The sequence below is a fragment of the Rhamphochromis sp. 'chilingali' genome, assembly GCF_963969265.1.
Source record: "Rhamphochromis sp. 'chilingali' genome assembly, chromosome: 13".
In the NCBI taxonomy this organism is placed as follows: domain Eukaryota; kingdom Metazoa; phylum Chordata; class Actinopteri; order Cichliformes; family Cichlidae; genus Rhamphochromis; species Rhamphochromis sp. 'chilingali'.
Window position 1 is genome coordinate 13,696,944 of NC_137940.1, and position 20,693 is coordinate 13,717,636.

Here is a 20,693-nt window from a genome sequence, read left to right on the forward strand (position 1 = left end):
CTTTCCTACACAAAATGAAAAACCAAACAAAAGACAATTCACTTACCTAACTCGCTACATGAAAAACAGGAGAAAACTTAATCAACAAAAATGGCGTCTCACGCCTACTAGGCTGCTGCAGTGAACAATATATACAAGGTGGAAAAAAAATACTCAATTGCTACTTTACAAATCTATTTACAGCTATATACAAAACTAAGATACCAACACCACAGTGATCACAACCCATGACAAACTGAAACACAGGGCTTAAATACATAGAGGGAGCAATCAGGGAATGGACAACAGGAGGGAAACACAGCTGGGGCAAATCAGAACTGACGAGACAAGGAAGCGTAAACTGAACACACTGAGATAAGACAGACCTTCAAAGTACCACAGGAAACACATAACAGTCACGCCTAACACAAAACACTGACAACATTGGATCGTAACAATTGGACAGTCCGAAGGCATTTTACTCACGAGGTCCCCGCCTGTCCTCCTATCCTCTCGTAGTTGCGTTGGGGTCTGGACGGTCCTGGAGGAGACGGACACAGAGCGTCCAGCTCAGACGGATTTTGGTCGGACAACAAAGCTGAGACGAGAGGCAAAGAGACAAAGACGAAAACCATGTGTTTGACATCACGTGACCCTCTGATGTGTTTACCGCCCTGTCTTATGTCAGTCAGCAGTGTGTAAGCAAGCTTTCCTGCACCGTCACCTTTCACAGTGATGTGACTCCGGTTATATACACACACAGGTGTCATCCACCTCGTCATGTGACCTGACACCTACACTCTCAGTGACAAACTACAGGACCTGAAAGACTTGAAGTTGGAGAAGAAACCCTTCAGATCTGGCCGTGCATGAGGCTCGCTGCACATGACTATAAACACGGTGATAACTGAAGATCACCTGACTGCAATAAGCAGGAAGTCCTGAAGGCACACATTAGGCTCAGTGCTGTGTTTAATAATGTGGCGCTTTAGTACTTGTTCATGACTCTTATTATCCCTTCATGATAAAAACTGGAAGTACTTCCACGTGAGAGCAGAACAGCAGGAAGCTGTGAACTGAGCTGAGACACAGCGCTATAAAACTAACAGTTATAAAAGCGTCTTTAAAGATCTGAGAGCATCGTAACTACGTTCAGAGGAACCCCAGCCTTGCACTCATGAACCTGTCACCAAACACTTCTTATCTTTGCTCTTTATTTGATCTCAGACTAGCAGGTAAACTAAAAATAGCCTCAAAGGGAGGTTTTCAATTATAAATGAAAGTGGACATTATATCACCCCACCCCCACTGTATCTGCAGTCCACACATACATGCTTATTAATGCTAAGCACACACATAAAACTCTATTACTCACACAACACACACACAAGCCCGTTCAGCTATCTTAGTGAGGACCTTCATTAACATAATGCTTTCCCTAGCCCCTTACCCTAACCATCAAAAATGAATGCCTAACCTAATTGTAACCCTGACACTAAAACCACATTTTGAGCCTCAAACAGGCCTTCAAACTTGTGAGGACCGGTGAGTGTGTCCTCACAAGTGACTGTTGGTTCTCACAATTATAGCAGAATGAAGATTTCGGTCCTCACAAAGATAGCTAGACAGGAACACAAACGCACACACGCTGCAGCAGCTGCATGTGTTTAAAGTCTTTAGAAAGTAAAACCCACTTTGTGCTGCTACACTGAGGAACCATCTCTGACTTGTCTAAGAGCTCAGAACGACTGACGGCAGCACATCAGCGATCAACAGACACCAAACAGACAGGCGGTCACTGCCATCACACTCAAGGATTAAAACAAACTGTAGAGCAACCCACTTTCTTCAGCCTTAAACACGACCTTTAATCTGAAAATACTGATGGGAAGAAAAAAAGCTTGATTCTTTGAATTAACTAATAACTGATGACCAATCAAAATTAACATTGAAGAACATGAAGAACTACTCAGCAATGCAGAGACTGAATCAGACTCTGACGCGTTCCTTTACTGATGATGATAAAGTGACCCTCTCCAACCTTTCAGCTTTTTAAAGGAGGCAAGTTTGATTTTTGGAGGTAAACATTGTACATGTCGTCGCAGCGCATCATCTGCCTCCATCTCCTCCTATCCTTCCTTCCTCCTCTGTCACACCACCCCTCTGCATGTCTTCTTGTTCTCCTCCTGCTTGGCAACTCCATCTTCATCCTCCACCCTCACTCCTCTGCACATGCTCAGACCATCTCACCCTCTCTGACTCTGAGCTGCCTCTCTGATGGACTCGTTTCCGCTGTGTTGCTTTAATCTTTGTACCAGAGGCACAGTTACACTCGTGCCTTCCCGTGCTCCCTCCCTACATGCTAAATAACATGAACGAGTGTAACAATGAAACCACGACATAAGCAACATCAAACTTCAGCCAACAATCTTGTACTCCACATCTACAAACTGAACATGCTCGCTCACAGATCTATGTCGTGACCGCTCATAACGAGCACGTCGTGTCTGGCCGTGACCTCCCACCAAACCAGACGCGAGCCGGCCAACAGACGGATTCTGTAGATGAAGTGAAAGCTGCTTTGATGATTCACCGTCTACCTGCCAGCTGGGATTACACATAATCCCTGTGTGACTGTGGCCCCGGCTCACGTTCGTGCGCCGTATCATTTTTAACCATCGTCCTGACTTTACTACCTTCGCCTCGGCCGTCTACGTCGCTGGACGCCATCATGCTAGGTGGGAAGGTTTGGCAGACAGCCGGGCGTCGTCTCTCCCAGCCTCACGGATCCTAATGCAGTGAGATCAGGGAGTCCAGCGTGGACGCCTGTCCACTGCAAACAGATAAGAGATAAGAAGAGAATGAGATCTGGCAGCAGCAAAACAAAAACAGAGTCAGAAACTGAGCATGCTCACAGGCTGCTGCACGAGTCCCTGAACTGGACCTCTGCACCGTGTTTGCGCTGCTGGAGCCTTCTTAATGACATTATATGACCAATAACACAGCTGCTGTGAGGTTAATCATGCTTACATTAAACAGACTTCATGACCTCCTTCGTACTCGCACAAGGTTTCAAACACACGCTTCGTTGTTTGTGTCTGATGGCTTTCGGAAGAAAAGCCGAAAGAGGTTTTTAGGGGACAATTCTGAGGCTTGACTTCTCCTGGCACTTCCTCTTCAGAGGAGCGTGTTTCCCAGCAGCGGTTCACCAAGCGTGGCCAAAGTGTCGCCATCAGGAGCGACTCAGCATTTTTTTGTTAGTTTTTTTTTTTTTTTTTTTTACAGCGAGTCATGACACGAGAGGCCTGAACAGCACAGCGCATAGTTTCTGCACTTAAAACAGCATCAGCAGCTCAATGTGGGCTTTTATTTCACTATGTAACAGAAAGGTTCAGTCCTGCAGCATTGCTTCTCGCCTTTGTGCTCCCACACAGCTGCTTTATATTCCAGGCTTCACCCGCAGAACAAAGCAATCAGTTATTAAATATCCCATTTCGAAGGTGCTCATCTTCAAGTACCTTCATAACTGAACTCTCTGGCCTAAAAGCAGTCAGCGTGACATTCAGCTGTTGTTGGGTGATATTTGTAACACTGTGCATACAGCTGATTCAAAGCCTCCTCGGCCGGCTGAGCTGACAAATGAGCGTGTTTTTATTTCACACCAATAATCAAATTGGAAAGTATATAAATTAAAATGTCGCCCAGGTGAGCAGGAAGTGATTTACCTGAGCAGGAAACACTGCTGAGTTATAAAGATTCATTCAGCCATTCTCAGAAACTACGATTAGACGTTACTGATCGAGCTCGTCCTGATGCTTAGGTGTGTCCCGATGCTCTCTCTCTTACACTCTGGTTTAATCTAATGGCCAATGATCATCATCAGCGTGTGTTTGTCAGGTAAATGTGACACGGAGCCTGCTGCTGTGGCACACTGTGTACATTGATGGCTGAGCAACATGAAAATGAGCTCGTTATCTCACGTGTTTATCTCATCTGCAGAGAAGAAGCCTTTATATATTTACCTACAAACAGGAGGAGGTTTAAAGTGCACCTGTGCAGATGTTGACCCCAGCTGCTCTTCAGAAACCGCGCCAGCCGAGTTGGCGTATTTGTCATGTTTATTTACTTTCTGGTATTTTCTTTTTCTTCTGTTTTCGTCCTCTGGGCCTCGCGTTAAAACAGATATGAGCTGCTGTGTGTTTTACTGTGCAGGTAAACCGTGACAGCCTGTGATATTATTCTGTTATTATATGTTACCTTATATATGTAATCAAAGTAGTTGAATTAGAATACTGCTGTAGATCATATTATACCCTTTAAAATAGAGTGTGTGATCTGTATGTAGTTTAGTTCTCATTATACTTTTGAGTTAACAGAACATATTCACATATTAGTTCATTAGATAAATGTGCATCACTCTGTATCCTTGATCTGCTGGGAATGTGTTACACTGTTTTCTTGACATGCTTAATTGTTGAATCATGAAGAGAAGGCTGTAAGCAGGAGACTCTGTGTCTAAAGACAGGGGAGATAGACAGACCACATTCCACACCCCCACCTTACAGAAAGCAGAGAAACAACTGCCGAGGTCATAACTTAGGCGCTGTAACAGAGAAAAAATGTGATGTTTTGGCTTTTACGACTAGCTGGGGGCCACTAGAGACTATAAAAAGCTGAGCAACCCGTCACCATTTTGAGACATGTGCCTGACCCTCTGGTAGCATCTCTCCCGTCCGGACGTTGTAATGCTCTAACTGTTGAATTGTATGGAAATAAATGATTGTTGATTGAGCATTGATACACCGAGTATTGTCCTTCCTTCAGCCCAAAGATTCAAAGAACTGCATGTTTTCAACAACTTGGTGCCGTGTGACCCGGATCTTTGGTGTGCTGAGGAGGTGTAGATTTGGCCTTTGGTGAGATCGTGGGGCAAAGTGAACAGAGGACCGGTCCAAAAATAAAAAGGTAAGCACAGCCTGTTGTATTATAAATACCAAATGTGCATATTGGGCTTTCCAAATTAATCTGTTCGCTGAGTCACATGTATTTTCACAGTAAATTTGTCGGTGTCTGGTTTTTGGCGCAAGATACTAACAACATAAGTTGAGGCTGAATTCCAGTGTGTTAAATAAACTGCTTCTACCGAGATACTAATAACATACTACGTTGGTCTAGATTGCAGTAATCTGCTTCTACCGAGATACTAATAACATACTACGTTGGACTAGTTGCAGCCACTTTACCTTCCACATTTAATTTTGTCTAATACTGGCTTCTGTAGCAATAATACGTTAGAATTTCTTCTGAAGACGCGGCCATTAGTTCAGTACATTGAAGTCGAGGTTTGAAGTTTGTTTATGGTGTCGGTTACGTCCTGGCTCTTGCCGGCTATGAAATAGAAGTTGATTTAAGGAAAAGCAGATGCTGGCTTCACGGTGCGGTTAAACACTGGCAACGCGAGAGCGAAACACGTCCGTAGGTTTGGTTTATGATACGGCGTGTTCCGGTGATATGCGGCTGTGAAGTGCAGTAGTGGTTGGTGCTAATTTTAGTACATTGAACAGAGGTTTGACGGTGGTTTGTGGCGTCAGTCGAGTTTTTTTTTTTAAGGGCTGCGGTCATAAAACAAAGTAAAATTTTACTTGCCAAGAAGTACATAGAGCAAAACCTGGTTTATGATGTCTGGTATAACTTCGGGGATGCAAGCATCACTTTTATGATGCGACTTTGCTCCGTTGTGGCGGTCATAAGCGCAGAGAAAAGGGTATTTTGGTCTATGGTGCAGTGTGCTTTAAGAAGATCTAATAGTTGAGCTCAGAGGTTTCTGTGTAAAATTCCCGCTGAGGAAAAGTGTTGTGTGTGAGTGTCAAAGCGCGCTCTGGGTGAGAGAGTGTGTGTGAAGCTGCGAGGCGCGCTCTGGGTGCTGTCTTGTGGGTAAAGCGCGCACTGAGTGTGATATGTGAGTGAGGCGCGCTCTGAGTGTGTTTTTTATGTGGAGTGTGAAGCGTGAACACAGTGACAGTGACGGTTAATGTGTTTGATTAGGAGGACATTAGAGCAAATACACATTTTAGGATCAAAGGTTGATGCCTAGTGTACCTGTGGAACATTTGCCTATGGAGTAGCGACCCTCCTGTCCGTGGACGCGTGGCCAGGACCGGCGTTGTCCGGGTGCTGAGGTGGTGACTTGGGGAGGTGAGGGCCCCCGCATAGCCACGGAAATAACACTGGAACGGCCGTGTAATCACGGGTTCACATTTATTTCCGGACTAGAACAAGACACATTTTGCGAACAAACGTTGAGTCTAGATTAGTAAAGAAATAAAAAGGTTGAATTCCTCGTTTCAGTGGTTGAAATTGTTGTGTGCCTGTCCCCTGACGAGTGTGAAATTAAAATAAAGAGGGAATTTGGAGCCACATAGAGATAGACGGGCATAATTGGGTGTATTACTCTGTGGTGTAATATAAATATGGAGGAGTTGAGAGAGGAATGTGTTGGGAGACTGGCGTACAGTTTACGCTGTCAAGGTAGGCGTGTTGCCTGCTTATCAGTTTAACAGTGATGAAAATGAAATTAAAATAAATCTCTTAGTGTGTTAATACAGGAAGCTGCGGACCTGGACCAACTGCCCCCACAAGCACAGCGGCCGAAGCAAAATTATAGGTAATGGGAACCACACCCAGCACGAATCAGCAGCTGTGAAACAGACAGCAGCGAGGAGAGAATTAGAGGAGAAATTAAGAGAAGTTTTAACACATAAAATTGAGGCCAACGGACTTGTGGAGGTTGGGAAGGCGTCCGGGGCATCACAACAAAAAGGTGAAACAAAAACACACACAAGCAGAGAAATCTGAGAGAAAGGCTCCTTTTAAGGTAACGCCTAGTTTGAGAAAAGATAAAATTAACCTGCTTTTATACAAATGCACATACACGCAATGAAGAAACAGCTTACACTCATGAACACGTGAAGATTTTCCAGCAAGGTTAAAGAAAAATTAACATACTTAAATGATGAAGTCTATACATTACTGACAAAGAAACCCTCTGGGTTGCAGGACAACAATTTAACAAAAAAAAAAAAGGAACACTGGTCTAACCAACCAGGCAAGACACAACAAATTTAGTGGTTAAAAGATTCAAATTGTGACATGTTTTCTGTTGATTGAGTAATAAAAGTGATTACTGAATGAAAGAAAGTTCCTTTTTGGGCTTTTAAACATGATCTTAAGAATTTTAACATATACCGGTGTTGTCCTGTCAACTTGGTGGGTTAGGAGTTGATTATATCGGGAGACAAAAAACAAAAAAAAAGGGGGAGAGAAGGCTGACACAGGGCCTGGCCCCATTGTCTCCCCTCTGAATAACACAGCCAACACAACAACATTTTCCTGTTCGTTTGTTTTTGTTTTTTGTTTGTTTTTGTTTTGTTTTGTTTTTGTTTTTTCTATACATATTTAATTACAGGCTGCTTTGCCGGCCCTGAAAGCCGAGGCTGACTGGACTCCTGCTCTCCCCCATACGTGACACTGACCAAATGCTGCAACAGCTGGACCCACAACAACGACCTGAGAATGTCAACAGACCTGCAGGAATGTGATCTCATGCAGCCGAGACGGAGAGCACTAAACCTAAGGCCCGTTTCACTACACGGGGGAAAATTCCCAGACTGCGTCAGCTGACAGAGCTGTGACGAGACGCCCGCCAAGCCCGAATGAAAAGTAAGGCCGAGCGAAAGAATGCTGACCTTGATAACTTTGCATTCACACTGTGCAGGACAGTGATGGACCAACACGGATGATCGGGTGGCGAAAAAGGGCGTGACCGAGACAAGAGGAGTAACTGAGGACAGAAGGCACCTCAGAATGGACAAAAACACAGAAGAAGATGCAGGTTTCACCTGCGGTGAACATCGACACTGGAGAAAGGACTGCCCCAATTGGGGTCAGAACCAGGACGGACTGAATTTTGAGCAGCAGCAGCAGCAGCAATGGTCGCAAACAAACTGAGAAAGGAGGGGGGCAGGACCCCAGGGCATGCTTCAGGCCGTGGTTTACCCAGAACACCAGAACAGGAAAGTGATGAACACAAACACCCACACAAACACACACATCTACATGCACTGACTCAGAATGAAGAGAAACAAACACACACACACACGTCTCCAAACACACAGATTCAGAATGAAGTGAAATACACACATGAACACGTGCACTCGTTGAGTGAGTGAGAAATGACACACACACACACACACACACACACGGGAATGTTGATTCACTGAGAAGTGATGCACACACATACACATGCACACGCTTGTGCAATGAAGAGTGATCCACACGCACACACACATACACGCTGATGCAATGAAGAATGCTTTGCTTATGCTGATATGCAAAATGCTGCACACAAACATCCCAATGCATAATTTTTATGAGGAGCCATTGATTACTTAGAATGTGTTATATGTCACCCAGAGGGCATTTATGTAGATTTTAGGAATAAGGTCTAAAAAGTTTGGTTATGAAAACAATGTCTGTGCGTGATGTCTGTTTATGGCTCAAGGCCTTGACTGAGTTCTTTGCTGTGCTTCACACAGCCCTGATGAGGAACAGTGGCACAGAGTGAAAATGATGAATTAATAGTGTAAGTTTTAGGTCGGAGTACGGCATTTTCTGTGATTGAGTTTTAATTCAAGGAGGAACAAAAGGTGTTACGGCACCTGAGGTTCTCATTCCCACACAATATTGTCCCGGCAGGAAGCAAAATGTTCCTGTGAATTTCTGGTTGATTGTTTGGTTTTGTTTAGCGCTAGCTTGATTTTATCAGTGAGCTTTGGCTTGTGTTCTTTCTCGTAAGCGAGAGAGGGATAGTTTTATGCTTGGACATGTCTGCAACGGGCCCTAGTTTGTGTTATTTTAGTAGTATTTTGTTGGTTATGTCTGTTTTCGTTTTTGTTACAGTGCACTGGAGAAAAAACATCTGAGAGGTGTGATCCACCGGTGGTGATATGTTGATATTTTGTGAGTTCATGATTTAACAATCAGCTCTTTAAACAAGGCCTGAAAGATTGAAATTTAAAGCGCTATAAAATATTATTACTGTAAACAGTTGCAAAGTGTGCTTCTCCATGATTGTAATTGGCTTGGGAGAAATTCACTTATAGGGAACACTGATCTAAAAGGATTGCACCGAGTCAATCCGGCCCAAAAAACAACAAGGAATTGTTTTCCTTTAAAATGATGACGTCATCTTGCTGGTGATGGAGGCTCGAATAGGTTGCGCGGGAGACTCCATTATCAGCAACATCTGGTATGAATGTGTATGGAGGTATGCATGCGAATGGACTGTGATGGACTGACGACTAAAAGTTTTGACTGACTTGATACTGAGACAATGACTGCACCAACTTTAGGATTAGTAAATGCCAATAAACAATTCATAAACAATTCACCCAGCCGACAAGAGAAGGGTGGATGTTTCGCTTTGTTTTGTTTTGTTTTTTCAGGAGCAGGAGGATAAGAGAGACTGGAGGAGGAGACTCTAGCTTCACATAAGTATGAACTGCAGACTTAACACTTTGGTTGCTGATTTTGAGTTACTGATGTTTGCATTAAGAAAACTGTGCTATATTAGCTGTGTTTTGATTAAGGTATCATGTTATATTATTGGGAATGCCAACTGCTACAGTGGAGAAGACTTTTGATACCACTCATGACTGGAATATGTTATTATTAACCATAGCAGGCCACTGTAAAAAGTCAATTAAATTTTATAGAGGAAAATCGCCAAAATTGAACAATACCTATGAATGACTGGCCACATTCAGAATAGAGATATGCAATAATAAACATTGGTCCACATGATTTAGGTTCTCACTTGAAATAGTAAGTTGTTAAATGTAGAATATAATCGACAGGGACATTTGATAGGATGTGGTACTGAAAAAGAACAAGAGCAAAGTAAATAAAGAAAATATTGTGTTTAGTTTGGATAAATTCAAATTAAAATGTACCATTACACTCAGAGGATCAATATGGAATAAAACATATGCAAAATTTGTAGGAAGTACATGACTGATAACTGTTCTGTCCTGAGCGTTTGTTTCCAGAGCACCCACTTGACCACACCAACAGTTTCTCGCCACCGAGGAGGGGTACTTGCAAAAAGAATAAAATAAAAATCTGAGTTTAACAAAACATTTTAAATGTAAATATCAAGCTTACCTTTCTTTTTCCATGAAATGTGCTTGTGGGCACGCCAGCCATTTTGAAAAGGTGGGCAAAACAATTGGCAAGGCCACACCCCCACACATGTGATATAATTTTAAAGGTACTGTTGCCCTCTCTAAGAAACATCAGGAATTAGAGGAGTGGCAAGTAGAGTATGCGAGCTACAAGCAAAAACTAAAATGTGTACTACAGTGTGCAAAAATGAAATACTGGGTCATCAGGGGGTCATGAGGGACATTTATAAAACTAAAAGTCCCACTAACCTTAAAGTGCACTTGAAAAGCCCACACAAGAAGGTTAACCTAGCTTACCTAGAAGACCTCATCAGGGGGAGCACACTCCCCCTCCTTGAAGAGCTCACCCACTCAACCCGCATCCCCAGAAAACAGCTAACCCCAGATAAGGCAGCGTGATGTATCCCGAGACAACAGGACTGGGACATCTAAATAAAGGTGTGAAACAATCGCCTTCAAAAGGTTATCAATTCACTCCAACCAAAATTAGGACCACACGGTGCGGCAAGAGTTAATAGTTATTAGTCTCAACACCCAAGGATAACCAGAAGAGCTTGACTGATATGATGGAACTGGGATTTTGTTACACTTAATTTCTGCAAAACACAAATAAAACTAAATTGAAACTAAGGATTTTCAGAAAATAAAAACTACACTAAACTAGCAAAGAATTGGTAAAAACTACTTACAACTGGTAAAAATTGAAAATCTGAAGTCGAAGCTAAATAAAAATAAAAACTGATGAAAATTGCAAAACTATTACAACCCTGGTGCAGAGATTGGCAAATCTGACCAGGAAACGTTATAAAATGGATTGTCAGGATAGTCAGCGTTAAAGCCACTTTTGACAGTCCATACTAGGATGGCATTGGACATCTTCGGGGCGGAAAAGGGTTGGTGTGACCAAGGTGTGGTTTGGCTTGTTGTATGTACATTTCAAAATGTTACAGCTCTGGATGGACCAGTTACCAGGGCATGGAAGGAGGACAGACTTTATTACATGAGGAGAAGGGACATTTTCGGGATCGAAGATCCTCAGGGATGACAAGGCTGGAGCAACGGTACTCGAGAGAAGAATTTCTGATACTTTCTGAGATATGATGTCACCAACCTTCTCTTTTAATTGTCTAGCTCCAATGAATTGACACATGGGAGTGTGTCAAAAAGGGGGAGTTGAGTCCGAACATCAAACAATGGTTTTATGAACATCTTATGACGTTATTTCTGTGTTTAATAATTTAGCTATGGTAAAACTTAAGCTTATAATGTGTTAGACTTAGAAAGGGTTCACTAATTTTTGATTTCTTTTACACACACATAGATTATGATTAGAATAGGTCCTGAACATAATATTTTAAACCAAATTTGAATCATTAGAAGAACAATGGATAACAATATTAGATTATCAAGGCTAGGGAGAGAGGTGTTTTGGTTTTCTGTCTCTTGCAGAGAAAGGAACAGACACCAGACGGGGACCCGGAGATGTGAGGACCCTTCACAGCAGGGACAGATGTAGGGACTGCCGAGACAGCAACTGGGGTCAAGTGTCATGACGTTTGGGCTCCTGGAGAAGATGGATCCCATAAACACAGCAATAACCATGAAGGGGTTGGCGAAAACCAGGAACACCAGACCAACGAGGTTCGAGAGGCGCTTGGCAAAAAGGGGGACACGCCGGTGAACCCAAAACACACAGATCCTTGTTTGAAATCGGGGCAGAATAATCCCCAGAACTGTGCAATGACTAAAGGGTGGTCTAACCCCGGAGGTCGAAGAAAGAAGCTGAGAATCACCCAACCGGAAGACACTGGTAGCTGCAGCAATAAAAATAAAGGTTAAAAGCTCCTTAGACAGAGGTTCTAGTCTAAGTACATTTGAAAGGTATAAGGGGGCATTAAAATGGGGGTGGAAAACTGGAGCACCAAAATAAAGCTGTGGGAAAATGGGGAGTGATGGGAGTGTCATCTGTAACTGCTGTTATGGTTGTAAATCTAACTTTGCTTGCATCTGAACTGCGTGAACACAGAGGTCATCCCCCATATGGTCCACCCGTTAAAGAGGGACAGAGGGCCTCAGGATCAAGAAGAACTGGACCTTGCAACGCTGAAGTGCTTGTTATTAGTGATCTCTTTAATGAGAGATCAAAAGAGGGTATTGTGATATTATTCTGTTATTATATGTTACCTTATATATGTAATCAAAGTAGTTGAATTAGAATACTGCTGTAGATCATATTATACCCTTTAAAATAGAGTGTGTGATCTGTATGTAGTTTAGTTCTCATTATACTTTTGAGTTAACAGAACATATTCACATATTAGTTCATTAGATAAATGTGCATCACTCTGTATCCTTGATCTGCTGGGAATGTGTTACACTGTTTTCTTGACATGCTTAATTGTTGAATCATGAAGAGAAGGCTGTAAGCAGGAGACTCTGTGTCTAAAGACAGGGGAGATAGACAGACCACATTCCACACCCCCACCTTACAGAAAGCAGAGAAACAACTGCCGAGGTCATAACTTAGGCGCTGTAACAGAGAAAAAATGTGATGTTTTGGCTTTTACGACTAGCTGGGGGCCACTAGAGACTATAAAAAGCTGAGCAACCCGTCACCATTTTGAGACATGTGCCTGACCCTCTGGTAGCATCTCTCCCGTCCGGACGTTGTAATGCTCTAACTGTTGAATTGTATGGAAATAAATGATTGTTGATTGAGCATTGATACACCGAGTATTGTCCTTCCTTCAGCCCAAAGATTCAAAGAACTGCATGTTTTCAACAAGCCCCAGCCCGAGCCCCCCGGTGCTTTAACGGCAGTCAGCGCGATAATCGCATCATTTTAAACTGTCAACGGACACAGACCCGGCGGGCATTCCCGCCATAAACACAATAAACGAGCCCACGGTCCCGCAAAACCGGCTGTGGACGGAGGGTTAGCTGTTAGCCATAGTTAGCTGTGTGCTGCGGTGCCATTTTCGGAGTAAACAACGAGCCGCGGCAGCAGCGGCCAGCCTTACCTCGCAGACACCGCGCGGACTCGGTCCTCCTGGCCTCGTTATCAGCTCTCAGTCCGCCGCAGGCCGCTTTATTTTCGTATCGTGCTCATGGTGGCGAAGCAGCACAGATTGAAGGCAAAGCGGGACTGTACTCTGTCGGGCTCGACTCTCCAACAGACAGCCAGCGGTGTGGTCACATGACATTGTCGAGAGGGACGGTCGTGGCCTTCGACGTGATCCCGTTGCCATAGATACGGATTATAATGTCGTGGCGGTTGGTAAACCATTTTATTTTATTTTATTATTTATTGGTTTAATCTTTTTTTCTCAGTTTTCTGTTACCATTTGCGCAGTCCTGTATGTTCACTTCTACACAATAAAATAAATAAATAAGCCACCCAGCACATCAGCTGTTCTCCTTGTTACCATCTGGCAGACGTTACAGGAGTCTGTCTGCTCGGACTACAAGACTTAAAAACAGTTTGACCACCAAGCCATACGACACCTCAACCACAACACTTAAACACACACAACACAGTCCACAGGACGCACTCAGAAGCTACCCTGCAGCTTCACAAGTACTCTGTTTAATCTGCACTGGTCACTCCACTTTATTGTTGATATTCATATTTAAAAAGTCTATTTATTATTTTATTATTTTATTTTATTATATTTTCTTCTACTGTACCGTGCTGCTGAGTGACTGCTGCTCGTCAAACACATTTCATTGCAATGTTGACCCTGTGCTAACGTGCATATGACAAATAAAACTGAAACTGAACTGAAATGAATAAAATCACGAGTTTTACGTGAGCTTATCGAAAGGAATACGATTACGTAGACTAAAACGCTCTGTTCTCATATTCTCAAATCTGCTTTCGGATTCATTGGGCTTTTATTTTGGAAACTCGTTTAAGGATTTAGGTTCGCTTGCTGTGTGCACCGGGGTAGCTAGGACAAGGTAAAGACTATCTCTGAATCGAGGAGCTTTCACAGTCTTACTACGTTATGATTGCAGACTTCTCCAACTCTCTGTAAATGGTACTCATGGCCTCTGATCAATCAGTGGTTGTTAGTCATTGGTCACGACAGTTTGCATATTAATCATCAACTTTTTGGGATTACAATAATGCAGTTTGTTTTTAAATTTTTTTTTATTATTATTAAACTTGTTCAGCTTACTCAACCAACCTATTTAGCCAAGTGAAACTAAAAGTGTACCGTTCATGTTAAAATAAAAATATTTTTGATTAAAGGGTTATTTTATGTATATTAGATATAAACATTGTGAAAACGGTCTTGAAAATCTTGAAAATCTGGTATTCTTAACCCGGATATCCGGTATTTGTTGTGCTAACTGCAGCTAGCTTGCGGCTAAACAGCAGTCCCATCCTGGGAGTATTTGGAGCCGTGTAGTTACGTGGAGGCAAAAGTCTACATCGGTCTGTTCGCCGGGTTAGGACACGTCACTTCAGACATGACTGTAAGGTTTTAGGGGAGATTTATGCAGTTTTGTCGGCGTGAAGTTTAACGTTAGTCCGTAGCTGCTTTCTAAATGTCCGTGCACAGGGTACAGGAGTGTTCTTGTTCTGAAGTAGCTTTAAACCATAACCGGGGGCTCTTGCAGCTGCTCTGCTCGGCTTACTTTGTTGTGAATGTGGTACATGTTTTAGGAAATGAGGTGTGGGGTTCACTTTAACCGGACTTTGATGTGTGTCTGACAGAAGCACGAGTTTGAGGTGGCCATGACGTGTGAGGGATGCTCAGGAGCTGTTACCAGGATCCTGAACAAGATGGGAGGTGAGGCTGATCGTTCAGTTTTATTTATACAGAGTCCTCTCATAGCAGCAGTTAGTTTATACTGGAGTGGAGAGACTCCAGTATAAACGGAGCAATCATACACTTGGCATGTGAGGCTCATGCAGACGGTTATGGTTTTCACCTGACTCTCTGCAATTATTATTGGATTGGGTAATTATCTACATTTTTCCTGGAGCTTTGTAGAAAGTTAAAGCATTTGGAGGATCACCGCCTCACAGTGTTAGCTCTGCTGTCACAGGAGCGATGAGGAGATTAAAGTATTGAGCAGAGTTAGGGCTGCTCGATTATGGCAAAAATGATAATCACGATTATTTTCACTGAAATTGAGATCTTGATTATTTGACGATATTTATTTAACCCTTTAAGACCTACTATAGAACCAAGTCCGCCAGAGCTTATATTATATTTTTACATGCTGTAGTGCCATTTGTGGGAGCATTTCAAGTTGCTATACATCAATACAACTGTTATAGCCCATATTTTAATAATATGTATGCATTAAGTCAGTAATTAATTACATTAATTACATTAGTAATTACATTAATTGCAAAAAAGTACAATAAACTACAAAAAAATTGAAAATGTTTTTTTTTTTACATATATTGGGGAAATTTAAGAGGCTTATTCCTCAAAACGTTAAATACAAAAAAGTTGCAAAAAATAGTTTACAACAACAGGAAATTTATTTTGAGTGTCTTCATAGTTTTATTTTGGAGATACAGCAATTTTTATATACTGCAGGAAAAACAAAAAACAATCCTATGATGCAAATTTGCAAAGAAAACAGCAGGTGCATCAAAATAAACTATTTCCAGCAGTGCAATTCGAGTTCTAAGCATCCCAGAAACTATTCAGAAAAGTCAAACATGACTTATAAAAACACCAGTATAGGCTTTTAAGGCCTACAAGTAAAAAACTACATTTTCCGCGAAAAATGACGTCACTTCCGGTGTCTGTCAGGAAATGGCGGACATGCGATAGTTCGTGTTGACGTCTTTTTCAGTGTGGGAAGTGTTACGAACAGCTGATCGGATCGGCAAAGCCTGTTTCTGGAATATTATGATTTTGTTCTTGCAAGCGCTTTTTATGCAATTTTTGCAAAGCTTTATGTGGAAGGAAACCGTGACCGAGGACAAGCTGATGGCACAAGATGTAAGTACAACTCCTCTGGTTTCATATGCAAAACAAATTATTGCGCTAGCTTACGCGGTTCCAGTTCTACGGGGATTTAAAGGGTTAACAATAACAATGTATTGAATAATGACTTTAAAAAATAATATAAAATAGTGTGCAAATACTGATAACAGTGCAAATGTTTGCAATATAAAAAATAAATGAAAAATGTAAACATCTATGTTTAGTGAACTTTGCAGTGTTGCTCTGTGGTGCAGCTATGACACCGTAGCAAAGTTTACACACTATGTCTACTTGATCCACGTCTGACTCCGCGAACCCATAATGTTTCCACAGCACTGAAGTTCGTTTGTTTTTTTACCTCTCTTTTCAACCAACTGCAGTCACTCTCCTCTCCAAATAACTTCTGCTGAGCTTTCCGAGCTTTCCTCGGGTCCTCTTAACTCATTCACGGCTGGCAGTGAAACACAACAAGACTTGCACCACATTTTTGTCTCACTGCGCAATCCCTTACGTGCGCAAACCCTGCACCTCCTTGCAGGTCTACTTTTACTGCTGGTGGGCTTCAGTTCAACTTACGTTGAATGAGTTAATTAGGGGTGGGTTTTTATAATCGATTTATCGATTAAAATCGATTCTGGCTTGGATAACGTAAAATCGATTCATTAAAATCCTGAATCTATTTTTTAATATAAATTTATTTTGCCCGAAATGCCAGAATCTCAGGTGAGAGATCACAAAATTTCAACAACCACCAAACAGCTAAGACAGTAAATGAGAGCAGGAACACGGATTCTGCACAAAGACGTAAACACACAGCGCGGACCCGCGGATCAGAATCAGTGAGATGTTGCCTTTCTCAGCTGACGGTTGGGGCTGAAAGCCGACAGCTCGCTGATTCTGATCCGCGGGTCCGCGCTGTGTGTTTATGCCCTTTTTGCGCTTATCATAAAGCTGTTAGTTTTATAGTTTATACTGACCGAACCAGCAGCAAAAGAAGATCCAAACTACGCTTCACATAAACATCGTCATGAATTCCCTCTTACTTTTGCTGTTTTGCTTCCACCACCCCATATGGAAAAGATATATATATATATAAATCTTATAAAGTTTTTATCTGTCTTTTATGAAACTTGTATGAAAAGCATACAAGAGTGAAAACACATATAAGATCCCTTTAAAAAATTATATAATGAAACTTGTATGTTTTGTATACTTACTAAAAAAATATATGAAAGTAATGAGAAAGTGGCGACTTTCATGAGTAAATCATGTAAGCCTTATATGATTTATATATGATTTACGCATGAAAGTGGCCACTTTCTGCCGTTGTTTACAGCGCTGTCGGCCGACGTTTTTTTTTTTTTTTTTTCGTTTTAAATACTTCTGAAAAGAAAACCTAATTTCTGCTGTTCAATACTGAACAAATTTAAACTTTTTAAAATTATGCAAAATGCAAAACGCTTAGCCGTGTCTGTAATAAAACCGCTGTAACTTCAGAGGTAATGTTCATATGTTGATTAATGGTTTTCTTTCGTTTTTGATGTACTGCAGAATATTTGTATAAAATCCCAGGCCAGGAAAACCTTCATGTTTTTCTGTGTTTTATCTTCAGCTACTTTGACACAAAGGCATCTGCTGTGATGCTCACACCTTTGGTAAAGTCTTGGAGTGTCAGCTTCCTTTATATAGGTACAAAAATATGTAAATGTACTGATCTGAATTATAATATTTCTGACTGTCAACATTTCACAGATTCAAATCGAATTGAATTGAATTGAATCGATTCTAGAAATCAGTGATGATACCCAGCCCTACTCTTAATTGTTGTGATAGGTGTTCGAAATGCAGAGAGGTGCGCTCGATTTGCCACACGGGGCAGCGCGAGAGTAAAGCATGAGGGAGGGGCTAATAATCGGCTCAGTCATTTTTAATGATCATTGAAAGCCCAGATCGTAATCGTGATTAAAATTCGATTAATTGAGCAGCCCTAAGCAGAGTCAGGGATATGCTGGGGGGGGGGGGGGTAGATGTGAAGGGAACGTTCAGGGTCACCTGGTCCAGCCCTAACTATATGCTATGAAAGTTTGAAGCCTAATCTTAAAGGTAGAGAGTTTGTGTGTCTCCTGAATCCAAACTGGGAGCAGCTCAGCTACGTGCAGTGATGACATTTAACTCTTTTCCCCAAAAGCAGCCCTTTTTGTGCTGACCCGAGCAGTTTTCCTTACTGCATGTGCCCATCAGAAGTTAGTGAAGGTGGTCTCAGCCTGTGCAGCAACCATTGCAAAAACCAGAAGCATGTTTTGTCCTGTCTGTTACAGAGGATCCAGTTCCTCACGTTCGGCCCACAGGTCCCCTGATGCTGCTGTTTTCCTTTTAGCCTCGTGTGACTCAATGATCCAAGTATCACTTCTGTTTTTACAGCACGTCCTCCCATCAGTGGAAATGCTGACTGTTTTAGGGAGGCAGAGACATCATGTGATTTTGTTTTTATGTTCCTGTTCCCAGATGTGAAGTTTGAAATTGACCTGCCGAAGAAGCTGGTTTGGATCGAGTCTGACAAAGACGTGGATGTTCTGATGACGGCGCTGCAAAAGTCCGGAAAGGAGGTCAAATACAACGGCACGAAGTGAAGGACCTGCACCAGGTGACCCGGAGCGTTTATAGTCCTCGTGTTTTCTGTAGATTGATGTTTATGACGGCCATAAAGTTCCTGTAAATCTGCAGCTTCGTGCTGAGTTTACTGCATGCAGGAACATATCAGGGACACTATCTTCTTCCAGCAGCTCACAGAAACGTTAACAGGAGAGCGCGCTCCATCGGCTGACTTTAACCTTTGTGCACATTTAGAGGATGTTTATCTTCTGCTTGTCTCAGATCCCCCAACACTTCATTCAGAGTCACATCACAATTAATAGAGTTACACTTTTATTTTTTCATATTTTTTTAATGCAAATGTCTTTTTTTGTCTTGCTTTAGGAAATAATTCTTGCTGCTGCAAACTGAAGATTTAAGATGAAATTCAAGTTAAAGTCTGAGACCCTCAGTGAGTCTGCACCCCCTCCCATCCAGCTGTCACGCACAAACACCCCCCCCCCCCCCCCACACACACACACACACACACACACCCCCACACACACACACGCACACACTTGATGCAGACAGGAAGTGTGCCTCCTCTGACCTCCTGAGTTACAACATCGTCCTCACACAAACCTGCCGAGCGTAATCATCTCCAAACCTTTACCTTCAGGCTGTAAATGAAAAAAGGAAAAAGCAGCATCTTAGATTTAGTTTCAGCTATGTGATGATGACGATGATGATGACAATAATGATGACGATGATGATGATGACTCCATTTCCTGGGGTGTAAATGATGAAACCTGTTGGCTGTGTTTGCTGAACCTGTTTTATTAAATTTGTTGATTTTATTCATAAAAAGACCATTTGAAGCTTTGCTGTGTGAGGATATTTGGAGCTCTGCACCATGTGGGGGTGAGGGTGGGACCACCTGCTGCACCTCCCCTCTGCTCTTCGACACTACAGTCTATTCTCTGCTGTTTTCATGGTTTTTAGGAATGTAAGGAGCTCTCCTCCTCGCCCGCTGTCTCCATAATGCTCAAATGTCTCAATGCTGGAGAAAATAAATCATTTCTGTCTTCAGTACGTCAGACTTTATTTCCACTTGAGTCTTTTTAGAAAAACACTGTCTACAAAATATTGTCTCTGTTCAGCATACAAATGCAAATATCCTAAAATTATCTTTTTTTAAACTGTAGGTTGTGTAATAGTCTGTACTAACCTTTGACCTCAGATATGCTCTGTCCCACTGCAAGGAAATCTTAAAGGAACAGTGTAAAATTTCACCACCTGCTTGCAGTCAGCTGAATTCTGTTTTCTTCCCCCTCCCTCTCCATTGCATGATCCTAGCTAGAGTGGCCGCTGTAGGACAAACGTGTTAGTGACCAAATAGCTCAAAATTATTAAATTTAGTCTGTGCCCATAAAGCAGGGGTGGGGAACTCCAGGCCTCAAAGGGCCTGTGTCGGCTGATTTAAATGGCTGAATAACCTCCTTAACATGTCTTGAAGTTCTCCAGAGGCCTGGTAATGAACCAATCACTTGATTCTGGTGTGTTTTCACCCAGGGTGAGATCTAAAACCTGCAGGACAGCATCCCTTGAGGCCTGGAGTTCCCCTACCCCTGCTGTAAAGTAAAAGTATTTTTATACAAGTTTTATTTTAACATAGCTGAACAATAAAGCACTAAAAAATGACAGATATGGTCAGTTAAACATACTGCAGTATTTTATGGCTTGGTATGGTCACTCTGGCCGCTGTTCATCATTAGTGAGTGTACTCGGATACAGTGAGTCGGGGGTTTCTGTGGAAGGCTGTCAGTCTGCTTGGACCTTACTGACAGATGCCATCAAACACCTTTAGGATGAACTAGAACACAGATTGTGACTCGGTGCTCTCATCCAGCATCAGTGTCTGAGCTCACAAAGGCTCCTCTTGCTG

General features: G+C 42.3%; 2 protein-coding genes and 1 long non-coding RNA gene across 6 annotated transcripts in view; 1 reads left to right on the forward strand and 2 right to left on the reverse strand.

The window, feature by feature from the left end:
* The window catches only part of slc36a1 (solute carrier family 36 member 1), a 47,811-nt gene extending 34,355 nt beyond the window's left edge, over positions 1–13,456 (reverse strand). The window contains exons 1-3 of one of the 2 annotated variants that reach the window (XM_080900573.1): positions 13,241–13,456; positions 2,676–2,812; positions 466–520 (exon numbers count right to left, since the gene is read on the reverse strand). In XM_080900573.1, the coding sequence (XP_080756699.1) occupies positions 466–520; positions 2,676–2,712 (92 nt within the window). In that variant the 5' untranslated portion in view covers positions 2,713–2,812; positions 13,241–13,456. Of the gene's footprint in view, positions 1–465; positions 578–2,675; positions 2,813–13,240 lie in introns of both variants that reach the window. The other variant, XM_080900572.1, reaches the window with a different exon arrangement.
* On the reverse strand, positions 7,270–12,979 carry LOC308408560. Its single transcript, XR_013973803.1, has 2 exons — positions 8,222–12,979; positions 7,270–8,139 (listed from the first exon to the last, which is right to left on the reverse strand). It is a non-coding gene; the product is annotated as an uncharacterized lncRNA (long non-coding RNA).
* A 1,107-nt stretch (positions 13,457–14,563) lies between the features above and the next one.
* On the forward strand, positions 14,564–19,840 carry atox1 (antioxidant 1 copper chaperone). 3 transcript variants are annotated; one of them, XM_080900938.1, is made up of 4 exons: positions 14,564–14,702; positions 14,944–15,019; positions 18,683–18,821; positions 19,154–19,840. In XM_080900938.1, the coding sequence occupies exons 1-3, from the start codon at positions 14,697–14,699 to the stop codon at positions 18,805–18,807; spliced, it is 207 nt and encodes a 68-aa protein (XP_080757064.1). In that variant the 5' UTR covers positions 14,564–14,696; the 3' UTR covers positions 18,808–18,821; positions 19,154–19,840. The 3 variants fall into 3 exon arrangements, with proteins under 3 accessions (XP_080757064.1, XP_080757063.1, XP_080757062.1); XM_080900936.1 differs by lacking the exon at positions 14,564–14,702 and adding an exon at positions 14,719–14,789; XM_080900937.1 differs by lacking the exon at positions 19,154–19,840 and having other exon boundaries at positions 14,661–14,789; positions 18,683–18,822.
* The last annotated feature ends 853 nt before the right edge of the window (positions 19,841–20,693 follow it).

Coding starts and splice junctions, on each gene's coding strand:
- atox1 (XM_080900937.1), top strand. Junction 15,020..18,682: donor GATCCTGAACAAGATGGGAG/GTGAGGCTGATC, acceptor TCCTGTTCCCAG/ATGTGAAGTTTGAAATTGAC.